The sequence below is a fragment of the Bombus fervidus genome, chromosome 9 (genome assembly GCF_041682495.2).
Source record: "Bombus fervidus isolate BK054 chromosome 9, iyBomFerv1, whole genome shotgun sequence".
Lineage (NCBI taxonomy): Eukaryota > Metazoa > Arthropoda > Insecta > Hymenoptera > Apidae > Bombus > Bombus fervidus.
This window is the reverse complement of record NC_091525.1, coordinates 13,923,402-13,935,889: the sequence shown is the minus strand read 5'-3', so window position 1 is coordinate 13,935,889 and position 12,488 is coordinate 13,923,402. Positions and strand designations below refer to the sequence as shown.

General features: G+C 44.7%; 2 protein-coding genes across 5 annotated transcripts in view; both read left to right on the top strand.

Annotated features, from left to right (window-relative positions):
- Positions 1-12,488, top strand: part of LOC139990662 (aldo-keto reductase 1B-like) — a 100,135-nt gene that overhangs the window by 69,535 nt on the left and 18,112 nt on the right. The gene's annotated exons all lie outside the window — the stretch shown is intronic.
- Rols (zinc-RING finger and ankyrin repeat domain-containing protein rolling pebbles) overlaps positions 1-12,488 on the top strand; it is a 48,807-nt gene that overhangs the window by 33,549 nt on the left and 2,770 nt on the right. For 2 of the 3 annotated variants that reach the window (XM_072010068.1, XM_072010070.1), the window contains 14 exons: positions 5,146-5,510; positions 5,919-6,039; positions 6,200-6,343; positions 6,456-6,596; positions 7,214-7,843; positions 7,955-8,286; positions 8,375-8,653; positions 8,785-9,228; positions 9,353-9,559; positions 9,965-10,231; positions 10,323-10,618; positions 10,737-11,185; positions 11,330-11,631; positions 11,903-12,322. In XM_072010068.1, the coding sequence (XP_071866169.1) occupies positions 5,146-5,510; positions 5,919-6,039; positions 6,200-6,343; positions 6,456-6,596; positions 7,214-7,843; positions 7,955-8,286; positions 8,375-8,653; positions 8,785-9,228; positions 9,353-9,559; positions 9,965-10,231; positions 10,323-10,618; positions 10,737-11,185; positions 11,330-11,631; positions 11,903-12,322 (4,397 nt within the window). The remainder of the gene's footprint in view (positions 1-5,145; positions 5,511-5,918; positions 6,040-6,199; positions 6,344-6,455; positions 6,597-7,213; positions 7,844-7,954; positions 8,287-8,374; positions 8,654-8,784; positions 9,229-9,352; positions 9,560-9,964; positions 10,232-10,322; positions 10,619-10,736; positions 11,186-11,329; positions 11,632-11,902; positions 12,323-12,488) is intronic. The other variant, XM_072010071.1, reaches the window with a different exon arrangement.

Genomic DNA, 12,488 nt, shown 5'->3' with positions numbered 1-12,488 from the left:
TCAGTTAGGTCCGCGTTAGTCGAGTAAACCCTACTTTCCCGGTTTTCCAATTAGCCCGTTTCAGCGGTGGTTCTTTTTACTCTACATTCCCTGACGAAGAAGTCGAGCGATCGATATTCCAGGAATTCCTTTTGGCATCCAATCTGAATCTCGTGAAAGTCGCTTGTTTTTAATCGTTTCCACGTCTTTCCTCGTCTCGACCGATTTTATCCCCATTTGTTCCTCTTTTTCTGCTCGTACCACGGACCAGAGGCATGATCGAGGCGTCACACGGTGCACCGTTTGTCATTTCGTAGCCTCCCGGTATAGCGGAAGGCGTCGCGTCGATGTAAATACTGCAGCCGTAGGCGAGACTCGGTAGGGTAACTTTCTCTCATTCTTCAGGGTACAAAATAACGATTATTGCGCGTGACTCGTCGAAACCAAAACGGTCACATGTACTCTCTCTGCGTTATCTTTTTCCCTTTTTTCCTCGGCCTCTTCTTTCGCTACTCGTTCTTGCGAGACCAGACTCTACACGCGGCCGTTCCTTTTCATCGATCGCGACAGTCTTAAGATTCGTTTAACTTTAATTAAAGCGTGTTATGAAACGTTTTACAAGAAAATATTGCGTAACGCTTAAAAAAGAAAAAAAAAATTCTTCCCATAAATATAATTCTACGGCAATTTTGTTTTCACGATTAAACGTACCTTCGATATTATCAAAATATCGATGGTAAACCTGTCGTACGAAGGAACTTGGTGTCAGAACGAGAACGAAAGCGGCGTAAATGAAAAACGGTGTTTCCCCGGCCAGTATCTCGATTCGGGTCAGCCAGTCGGCGACGGGGTACCAATTTACGAGGACGTAGCATGGCCCAGGAGCGAGAGAGCGCAACGGAGAACGGAAACAGCGACTGGGGAGACCAGGACAGGTGGCCCCTGGTGCGGACGTCGCGTCGTTCTGCTCCGTTCCCTCGGCTCGTGAGCGGGCTTTAATCGCGCTCGTTCTCGCTCTGTTGCTCGGCTACGTCGTATTTTATCGCTGTCCCGCTGATACTGTTCGAACACCGACGTACCAACGAAGCCAGAAAGAGAGGAAGAGCTTGGTTCGTAGGCAGAGGGGAAGGTAGAACGGGAACAGGCTGAATTTAACGATTCGCGATGGTTCCAGTGGAGGAATCGATCGAGAACGGCCTTAAATATCACGGACGTATTCTATATTTATTCGTTCGTACAGAATTTTTCTCTTCCCTTCCCTTCTTAACGACGAAGGGTTCTATCGAATTACTTTGAGCCACGAAACTCTTTCAGTCAAAGTTGTCAAAGTTCGAACAGAATTGTTCGATATACTTTAACATATTATTTGATAATATCGTTGAAAGACGAATGGCAAGAAATCATCATTCTCGGTTACTTATTTATTAAAATAAGAATTAGTATTCTTAGATCGTAAGTTATTTTGATCATTTAACTCGACGTCTAACGTAGCTTTACCTCTAACCCCCACGGTGTTACCCCGTATCTATAACACCATGAATCGTTTTTTCCATCCTATTTGCCGCTATAAAATCGAAACGCAAAAGTACTACGCTGCGACTGGTTCGGCACTGCAGAGTTCGCCAAAGGGTGAGGAATGCGGAACCGTTTGCCGATATCGACACGCGTCAATGGCTACGTGCGTAACCACACTGCAACTAAACGATTAAAATTGGATTGAAAAGAATCGTAGGAAACAAAACGACGTTAGACATCCACGATCAAAAATCCGTGTACGTACGGTTCCCTGGTTGCTGTCGATAAGAAATCAGGTCATTTTCCACGAAAGCGTCGACGATGCGGCATCGTAATTCTCGCGGTTCGCGGAATAATTGGAGAAAGTTGAAAAGCGGCTGGAGGCCTGCCCTATGATCCTGCGAGAGAAAATTCGAATACTAGAAAAAAAAAAAAAAGAAAAAGATAGAAACAAGAAGCATTCACAAAGCTGCGAGAGAACTCTTACTCGATCGAGCCTTTTGATGTTTCGAAGAACCGTCACGGTCTAGGAAACGTGGGAATAATAGATGCCGGATTTATACGGGTCGCGGCGCACCGAGTTCTCTCCTATGTTCAACCACGATGCTCGTTCTCACCTTGTTAGATCGAGCGGGTGCAGGGGCGAGTAAAAAACCGGCAAGCCGAAGAAGACCATTAAATTACAATACAAAATGTCAGCAAGTGAAACGTGTCTAGATCGTGACTATCGTCGCTAAACGGAAAAAACGGGGGCTTAATATACCCGACAGCGCCTCCGTCGATCGAGTTTCTTCTTCCAGCACCGACAAAAACTGCTGTTCTCGCTTAATCCACGATAGCAGAAGCGAATGAAAAAAAAAAAAAGGAACATGGAACGAATCTGTGTCGTTCGTCTCGTAAACGTCCAGGAAAAACGTGCTTAGTCGTCCTTGTTCGACTAATCGACGTGTCTTCGTTGGAGAAAAAAGTCGCTAGAATGTTTTATTTATCGAGTTGTTTCAGATTGATGCACAAAGGCGTTGTAAGATACGCCGTTCGTAAAGAAGAAACGATTGACTCCGAATCAGTTTATTTATCGAAACAACATATGGATAGTAGTAAATTTTAAGGTAAATTATAAATTAGCGTTTGTAACGTCATTTTCCCTGCCTTTCAATTTATGGAGTTAGCTAATATACAAATGTGTAAATATCCGCAGTTTATATATAAATTTCAAATAACGTAACGTGGTATATTACCGAGAAAGTGTATTGAATCAGCTGCAAATTATCGATTAAATGTATAATATTTCAAATAAACCAAGTGGTGTTAAAACGAAGTTTAATATGCGCCAACCTAATGCGTATAACTTGTACGTCAGGACAGCCGGCGCAATTAACGAGACACTAGATCACCATTAATTAAATATACATAGCCAGAAACGGAGAAGAAATTGCCAGACGGAAGAAAGGAAAAAGTATACATCTTATGGACGTTTCCTCGACCTTCGACTTCTCTTCGGCTCTCGGAACTCCTCTCTTTCTGTCTATAAATCTCGCGAGAACTGCCGATGCGAAGAGGATGGAAACTGGATATACACGCGGCGGAAACGCGTGAGTCAGTGATGCCTCCGGAGAAAACGACATCGTTGTACGAGTTTACCGTGGAAGCGACTGTGCGATCCTCTCTCTTTCTCTCTCTCTCTGCGTCTCTCCTGGGTGCGTTGACCCAGCTTACGGTAACCCAGGCGGTGTGTTGCACCTGTCTCGACGTGGACTTACCGGGATAAAGGGTCGTGCGACCCGAATTACTTCCTTCTTTCAACGTTCGCCGCGTCATTCCGTCCGTGTAACCCGCGAAATCACGCTTCGACTCGAGCTACTCGGTCAGCTGCCAGAGGTTGCCTTTAGGTTGGCAAGAGGTTGTCCTGGATTACGGTATATGTGAATGAACCGTCGTACCACCAACATGACTGGGGAAACGTCGTTTATAGGTTTGGTTCTCTTAGGAGAGACTTTAACGGGCGGTGGAATCTGTAGACAAGCACCCGTTGCTGTTTCTCCATAACATGTTCTTTCGATATTGGTACCGTGGCATTTTCAATAGTTCTCAAAAGAACTCTATTAACTCTTTCTATGTAACAAGTAGGTTCTTGTAATATGTAGCGAGCGAAGTTCGCTCAGGCGCTGAAAGGTCATAGGACAAGAGGTTAAGCAAAAAATCTTCGTGTTTCTCGGAACATAGACCATTGTGCCATTTAATGGACCTAGATTCGTTGCATTCTCGCCCCTAGCTGTTCAATTACACAAAGTGATCGCAACGGTACCGCCCACGTCTTAACTGCCTCAACTGCTCACCATGATCGTATTAATCTACGATTTGCATAGCTCGACCCGTTCAACGCATCCTGGGTTTTCTACCTCTTCTTCGTGAACGTCGAACCGCTTCCAACGTCTTTATGGTCCTCTCGATACTCCTGATAGTAAGGATATAATAAGGTCGTAAATCAAAGGATTAGGAAGACACACCGATTGATTCGCGGTAGCTGTAAAAAATGGCAAAAATTTTATTTCAATATACATACTAGGAAGAAAGAGACAATTCCAAATTAACGCTGTACGGTCTTCCGAATCAGATCGAATTCTTATGCTTCGAATTACTGTTTCGATTCTTGAAGTACAAAAACATTAACGCTCGATCGATCTTACGATCTCGCTGTAACTCTTGCACCAAGAGTACCAACGAGCCGATCGAGAAGAACAAACTTCGATACGAACATAAACATAATTTTGCCTGTCGTGGAAAGGGTCCATTGGAACCATTAACCTGGCGCTGCCATAAATTTCATGGTATATGACGTACGGTACAAGGTACGGCACACGAGCCAATGCTACATGGAATCGATCGAGGATCAGGAATAGAAGCGCCAGCAGGTTCCGCGTGTGCTTCGTGTACACACGCAGCAAGGATGAAAAAGACGAAGGAGAGGGCACGCGAGGAGGTCTTCTTCTCTTGACCTCACTTTCTAGAATCCTTTAAGTATATGGCGCCTTCCCGGCCACAGCTCGTTTATCCATTATCGATGAACGAACCGCACCGCTTCCCTGACACACGACGTGTCTCTACTAACCGAGATACCGGTGTGCCCTGTGCAGATTCTTCGTGACAGATGGTCTCTCTGGCTGTCAAACTCGCGAACTCGTTGTTAAGTGGAACATCGATCCGCGTCTCGCAAGGAAGTCGCGGCCTCTTCGACGTACCGTTTTTTCCCGTTTCGCTTCCCCTTCCTCCCATTCTCGAACCACGCGCGAAAATGGTTAACAAGCGTTTTTACTGTTATTACAGTTCTTCTTAGGGAACGTCTGCGTCTTCTTGGGGGCAACGTTTCACTTCCAGGATCATATCGTAGACGATAACGTGAGAATTTAGACTTGACGGAGATAAGATACAGTTTGTATTCCGGTTACACGGTTCGTTGCTGATTTTAGAGTTCTAGGTTCCATCTAGCGTTAAAGCAATAATAACTTATGATCGTTTCGATGTTATTTATACTACGATAAAATTTCATCCCTTATAAAATTGATTCGATTTCTTTGGATACGTATGGTAATAAGCACATAACATATTTAGTAGCAATGTACGCGCTGTACCAAATGAATAAATCTCTTACAGATCTGGCCCAGATCCGAGCGCTGGTGGAGTCCACGGGCATGTTAGGTGGATCAACCTGTCCATCCTGCGAGATGCCATTCGACAAAGGGAAGAAACGTCGATTGATCGATTCTTGCGGTCACGAGCGTTGCTATTCCTGCTTGTTTCGCAGCGAAGCTTGTCCACTTTGCCTTCGAGCCGACTTCAACGACGACGACGAGGGACCCTTCAGGGAGGGGTTTACCGGCTTCTCGGGGCCCATGTCCATCCTCGCGCCCACGGATGGCTGGATCGATGAGTCATCAACGGTGAACTCTCTCTGTGGTAGCCCCAGACCTCGTACGAAAGTCACCACGAGAGCCAATCTTCCTTCGAGAGTCATGCACGTAAGCATATTGTCATCGTCCCCTTGGAATCGAGTCGAGTAACACTTTCTTACGCGGATCCTCGATTCCTTGAAACATACCTCTCTACCATTGGAATGTCTAGGTCATTTGCTCGCTATTGTTCGATGTTGTTCCCTCTGGTTGATTGCATTCGCGTAAATTCTAGAAGGAAACCACGTCGATTAGAACGTCGTTTAGAAACTATCCTCTTCCAATACGCTACGTTTTCTGACAAGTTTTTGACGAATGGATCGTTCGTTTCATAGCTGTAGAAAAATTTATGTATAGTTACAAAATGTGAAACGTTCGGTATTCAGAAAAAATTGGAATTAGAACTCTAGCTTTGGATTGGACGAAGAAAAAGTGGAGATTAATTAGTGGTTCTTTCGTTTGATTCGTTTTCTTCAGCAAGAAGAGAGGGATGAAAGTGTCTCTTCTATGGCGATGGCTAAGGGTTTGAAGAACAAGCCACCGGCACTTCCGGAGTCTTCGTCGCAAGGTCGACAGAAGCTTCAGATGATGACGCAGAGTACGTAGATCGATATTAATATTAATATTAATGCACATTAAAATATATTACGTTCTGATTCCTTCGATTTTTTTCAAGGAACGAAACCAACAGAATTTTTCAGTCCAGTCGGTCTAATAAATCGATAAGCACGAGATATAGTGCAAAATCTTCATTACAGGTTGTCCAACCCCACCGAATCAAAGGAAGAGGTTCTTTCTAAATCCAAAGGTCCTCAGGAGCTCGTTCGTTCCCCAAAGATCATCCAGACGAGGAACATCGTCGCCAGAACCAGTCGCAAACGACAATCCTTCCGCCTTGTCAGGTAACATTCGACTTTAAATCGTAATTAACAACTTCTAATAAAATAGACAACCGTGTAACACAATAGGGAGGAAGCTTCCTTTATTATTAATGATAAACCAACATGGGTGTAGCTTGGATGGCCTCTTCTTGGGAGGGGAAGTCTCGATGGCCGGGTGTAGTGCTGGGGAAAATCAAATCGTTGTGGAGCAACAGTCAAGGGACGGCAAACGATGGGCTGAACCAGCTCATCGAACCGAGGATCAAAGTCACAGGCAGGGAGAACGCTTTAGAAACCGAGTGTGCATCTTCTCGCGCGTTTAGAATCGATGAAACGTATATGCACAGGCTGCTCGATTGACACTCGTTTCACTATCCAGTAATTTCTTGGTACCCACTGGCACTTTCCTATCCTCCCTCACACTTCCGGTAGAACACTAGCAGAGTTTGAAGCATGCACGAAACGTCGATTTAGTTCGACAACATCGCGTGGTGTGTTTGTAGCACGAATTGCTCCCCTTTCAGATTGGACACGTTTAGTGCGACAAAAACAGAAAAAAAAGTAAACAAGATCTTCGCAGAGGGGTGGTCGAGATTTTTAATTTTTAATGGGTGTGGCGTGGATTAAATTATCGATACATATAATTAAACATAATTAAGCCATTCAAAGAACTTATTATTCATTTTTATTATTTACCATCACCAATTTGACCTGCGTCACACTAATTGAGAATTAACTGCGATAAAATTCAATATGGAGATTAAACCAGTATCTAGTGGATTCTGCATCTTGAAAACACGTGTTCCCATGTGGTTTTTATTTATGCATCGTTCTTCCTACTCAACCATCGTCCACTCCATCTAACAACTAAATGTTTCTTTCTTTCCTCAGACGATGAAGGAGGTTGCGTGAAACCGTTGTCCTCCAAGACGAGAAAGTCATCCCAATCGGACCTCCACATGAGGCTAGGTCTCCTCCTTGGCTCAAATCACACTCGAGCAAGCAGCAGTGTAGACACGACAGATCTACCTGGCGTTTCCAATCGTTCCAGCACAGGTGCATGCCAACCCAGGGTCCCTATTCAGGGTCATGATAGTTCAGCAGCTTCGTTTAGCAGTCTGACCAGCTTCGAAACTCAAACTCTAGCCTCTACGAATACGAGTCCGGTCTCTACGTTGACTGGAACGTCCAGCGAAGCTGAAGCTGCCGCAGCCTTGAGGTGTCCAATTAAACCTAAGACAAAAGTCAAAGGGAAGAGCAAATCCAGAGACTGCGACAGTGCTGGAAGCTTGGCTTCCATTTCTACGTCGATTTCTGCATCTACGTCTATGTCGATGTCCATGTCCGTTTCCGTTTCGGGCTTGTCAAATGGCAGCTCAAGCCCCCTTACTCCTAGAAGACATTCCGTGAACGCCTCGCAACCTGGCCAGAGTGATGAACTTGGCCAATTTAAGAATAGACGTTCCTGCGCCAGGAGATCGGCCAGGGCTGGGAACATTAAGGGCGTCGTCGACACGAAATGTAAGTTTTTGAAACACGAATTGGAACTTTGAAGCAGAGATAAGAATACATTCTTCGAACTAGCCTCGTATAAAACTTGGGAAGAATAAAACAAAGTTATTTCTTTTTTAGTACGCTTCATACAACACCACGCAACGCAATTGACGCTGAAGCCCTTATTCTTCGAAGTACCTCTATTAGAAGCTGATCCACTGTTCACCGGTCGCCAATGGCTACTGCAGGAACTAGAATCGGTGGTGAACGGGTCCAGTCCTGGAGTTTTGATTTCTGGATCCCCTGGAACGGGAAAGACCGCGTTGGTGTTACAATTGGTGGAGCATAGCTGCTTCGGAAGGAGACGCGAGCAGCCTCTTCCCTCGGAGATCAGCGAAGAAGCCGATGAAAAAGAGAGAATTGGATGTACCTCAACTTTACATGCTAGTATTCGTTATACTAACGAGAAGGTACATGAAAATTCCCTTTCTCTTCGTGGATAGCGAACAAACAATCGATAGAACACGATAAATAATTGGTAAAATTTCTGTTCTTCAGGTTCGAGAATTAGCGTCACACGTAGTGGCGTATCACTTCTGTCAAGCGGATAATAACAGTACCTGTTTGGTACCAGACCTGATCCATTCTTTGGCTGCACAATTATGCCAAGCTCCTCAACTCATATCCTATAGGGAGTATTTGCTCTCCGAACCTCATATACAGGGGTCTTTGTCACAAAGGGAGTGCACCGTCGATCCAGATCTCGCGCTGTCAAGAGGTATTATCGAACCTTTGTTGACGTTGAAGAAAACCAATAGACTGCCTGACACCAATATGGTAAGTAAAAGACTTTTTTTATGAGAATAGTTGTAGAACAGTTTTAATCGCAAAGCGATGTATGTTTTCTTTGATGAAGAAGAAGAAGATAGTATTTTCAACGTGTAAAAAGTATAACGTTTTGTTATCAGGTGATATTAATCGACGCCGTGTGCGAAGCAGAATACCACAGACCAGACCGAGGCGACACAATAGCGTCTTTTCTAACGAGGCACGCTCCCAATTTTCCTAGCTGGTTAAAAATCGTTTGCACAGTAAGGACGCAACTACTTGAATGCGCCAAACAGCTACCTTACACCAGAGTGTCTCTAGACAGAGGTGCAAACGATAACACCGGAAGCAACGTAACCAGAGATCTATCCGACTATATTGGATACAGATTAGCTCAAAGTCCTGCGATTCAGACGAACGTCACAGCATCGGTGAATGGAAAGGCAGAATCGTCGTGCAGCGCGAATCAAACGAGATTTGCCTCGCATCTGCTCGCGTTAGCCAGAGGCAGCTTTCTCTTCGCGAAACTGACGCTCGATCTTATCGAGAGTGGTCACTTGGTGGCAAAGTCTGCCAGCTACAAGGTGAATAGAATCTTATCTGCCGATGTATCTCAATTTTGTCTTCTTTTCTTCTTTTCTTCTTTTTTTTCTTTTTTTTATTGATCAAGAACAACGTTGGAACATGAGTTTGAAATTTGTATTTCAGGTACTGCCAGTTTCTTTAGCGCAGATTTTCCAGCTACACTTCAACCTCAGGTTCCCTACAGCGACGTCTTTTGACAAGGTTCAACCTCTATTAGGCGTCTGTTTGGCTGCTTTATATCCTCTGACTCTACCAGAGATCTTCTACTCGGTGAACTCTCTGAACACGAACCACTTCGTTTCATGGGAGGATTTTCTGCAGAGATTCAAAGTGAGTTTCTCTTATAAACGAGATAAATCTTGTAACGATCGAAGAACGAATTCTATAATAAAATTATTCGTCATTTGCTACTGCTGCCTTTGAATGGACCACGTAAGTCATAACGAGACAAATCTCTTATAATATACTCTTTGTATACTTGTGCAATTACTTTTTTCTATGTCGCAAAGGATATATTATACGAGTTAAATATCTTTTCAAACAATCGACCGATCAACTTTCAACCAGAGCATTACTTAATATTTTTTTGTAAAGAATGTCACTGTTTTGTAAGAATTATTTAATTGTGCGGGAGAAGCACAATTTAATTTATTCTCCACAACGAACCAATGCTCTCTTACTGAATCGCAAGCCGCCCATTCGTTATACGACAACCTCTCCATCTCTTGCTATCAGATGCTCTCTGGATTCCTCGTGAAACGTCTGGACAACACCTACATGTTCTTCCATCCGTCGTTCAGAGAATGGTTGATGAGAAGGGACGAGGGCGAATCGACCAAGTTCCTCTGCGATCTGAGGCTCGGCCATGCAGCCATTGCATACAGGTTGTCCCGCCTTCAGGCACCGCTAGACGGTGATAAAGCCCTCGAATTAGGTCATCACATACTCAAGGCGCACGTTTACAGAGGCGTTGCTCCGTGTTGGCCTTCGCGCGATCTACAGGTAACCACCTGTTTCCACATTTGCATTCGTTGCAACGATCCGTTACGATAGAATCGATTAAGAAATCTGCCATTCTTGTACCTTTGATCAGGCCATCTGGCTAGCATCGTCCACGGAATGCGTCTCTTCGGCGTTGTGTACGCTGAGGAATATTTACAGCCCGAACGTTAAGGTGTCGAGGTTGCTTTTGCTGGCAGGAGCATCTCCGAATCATGTCACCGAATACCTGGGCAGCGCTCCAGCCCTTTGCATGTACGCCCATGAGGGTTCGGTGGAAATGGTTTCTTTGCTGTTGGAGTTTGGAGCTGATGTTGAATTAACGAATAGCCAGGGCTGCACGGCACTCTCGTTGGCCGCTGCTCGTGGTCATTGCGATGTTGTCAGAAGGTAAGCTAAGTATTTTAGTATAATTTTCGATCGCGTACGAATGTAATAACAGTTATATGAAAATTCATACTGAAGGTCGGTACAGAGCGTACAATAAAAGATGCAATGCCTGATTTAGGTTAGCCGCTGCTGGAGCTTCGCTAGGCCACACAGACATGGCAGGACAGTGTCCTTTGGTTCACGCGGCGAGATACGGAAGATTATCGGTGGTTGGTTATCTCTTAGCCTGCGATTGGGTAATTCCAACCAACGTAAGCGAAATCGAAGGATCGCAAGAGATAGGCAGAGAGGAAGCTGCTCAACAAGCTGTGGTTGCTGCAGCGGCTCAAGGCCACGAGTCCATCGTCGAATATTTATTAGACATGGCCGAAGTGATCGTGGATCGGCCTGACACTTTGATAGGAGAGACTGCTTTGACTATCGCTGCTGCAAATGGTTCTACCATTACTGTGTCGGCGTTACTGGCTCGAGGAGCAAGTCCAATTGCTGTGAACGCGAAGGGATTGTCTCCTCTGATGCTGGCTGCCAGAGAAGGACACTGGGGTACAGCCGAAAGACTTCTGCAAGGTTAATATGAAAAATTATTTTTAATTCTGTTACGTTTTTCTTCGGCTCCAGTGAATTCGACTCGATTGAATTTTTGTAACGTCGAAGGATATAATATTAATAATTTTTCACTGGAAGGAAATAATTTCGACGATACGATTACAGGGACGCTGTCAAGTAGCACCGATGCCATTCTGGATGACGCAGCATCTCTTCTGGACCAACGGGATCCGGCTGGTCGCACCGCGTTAATGTTAGCTGCCTCGGAAGGTCACACAAATTTAATCGAATTATTTTTGGACAAGGGTTCCGTGTTGGAAAGCAGAGATAAGGAAGGTCTGACTGCTCTCTGTTGGGCTTGCGTAAGAGGAAGACTAGCTGCTGTACAGAATCTGATTGATCATGGCGCCGATGTGAACACTAATGATAATACTGGGAGAACACCTCTGGACTTGGCTGCTTTCCAGGTAAGATTATTTCACATTTATCTGTTATCTACGTTTATACAATTTGTGGGAATGGTATTTCAAAGCGTACAGATATCGCAACGTTGCACGGATAATATCTGATATAAGTAAAATATCGAATGCAAAGAATCCGAAGAGAAATGGAATATCGAAAAAAAGAGACGTAAAATTTGTTAAACTGCCGATCTATTAGCCGCATTACGATTTATCGTTATCGGATAGGGATTTGAAAACTCAGAATTCCGTAATGTGGCGGTCAATATTTTCCCAGGGCAATCCAAAGCTGGTGCAATTGTTGCTCGAGAAAGGAGCAGCGGTCGAGCACGTCGATCTGCACGGAATGCGACCTTTGGACCGAGCGATCGGATGTCGAAACATACCGGTGGTACAGTGTTTCCTCCGCCGCGGGGCAAAATTGGGCCCCGCCACTTGGGCAATGGCCGCTGGAAAACCCGACGTGCTATTAATTTTATTGAACAAACTTCTCGAGGATGGAAACGTGCTGTATCGAAAGAATAGATTGAAAGAAGCATCGCACAGATACGCGTACGCTCTTCGAAAGTTCCCAGCATCGCCGGAAGAGGACTGCCAGGGGCAGGAGCAGGGTCACATGATGCTGCAACTGCAGACGTTTGCGCAACTTCGGCTGAATTTCTTGCTCAACCTCAGTCGATGCAAGCGCAAGATGAATGTGAGTGGTTGCGTATATTGAACGAACTAGGTTTCCTAATACTTTCATTCATAGTACAGCTGAGCTATTTATAGATATACGCATAACGTTACGCAACTTTATTTCCCTTTTTTTTTTTCCTATCGTAACAAAGCAGCTTTCGAACGGAGTCGTTCCAAGATTATAC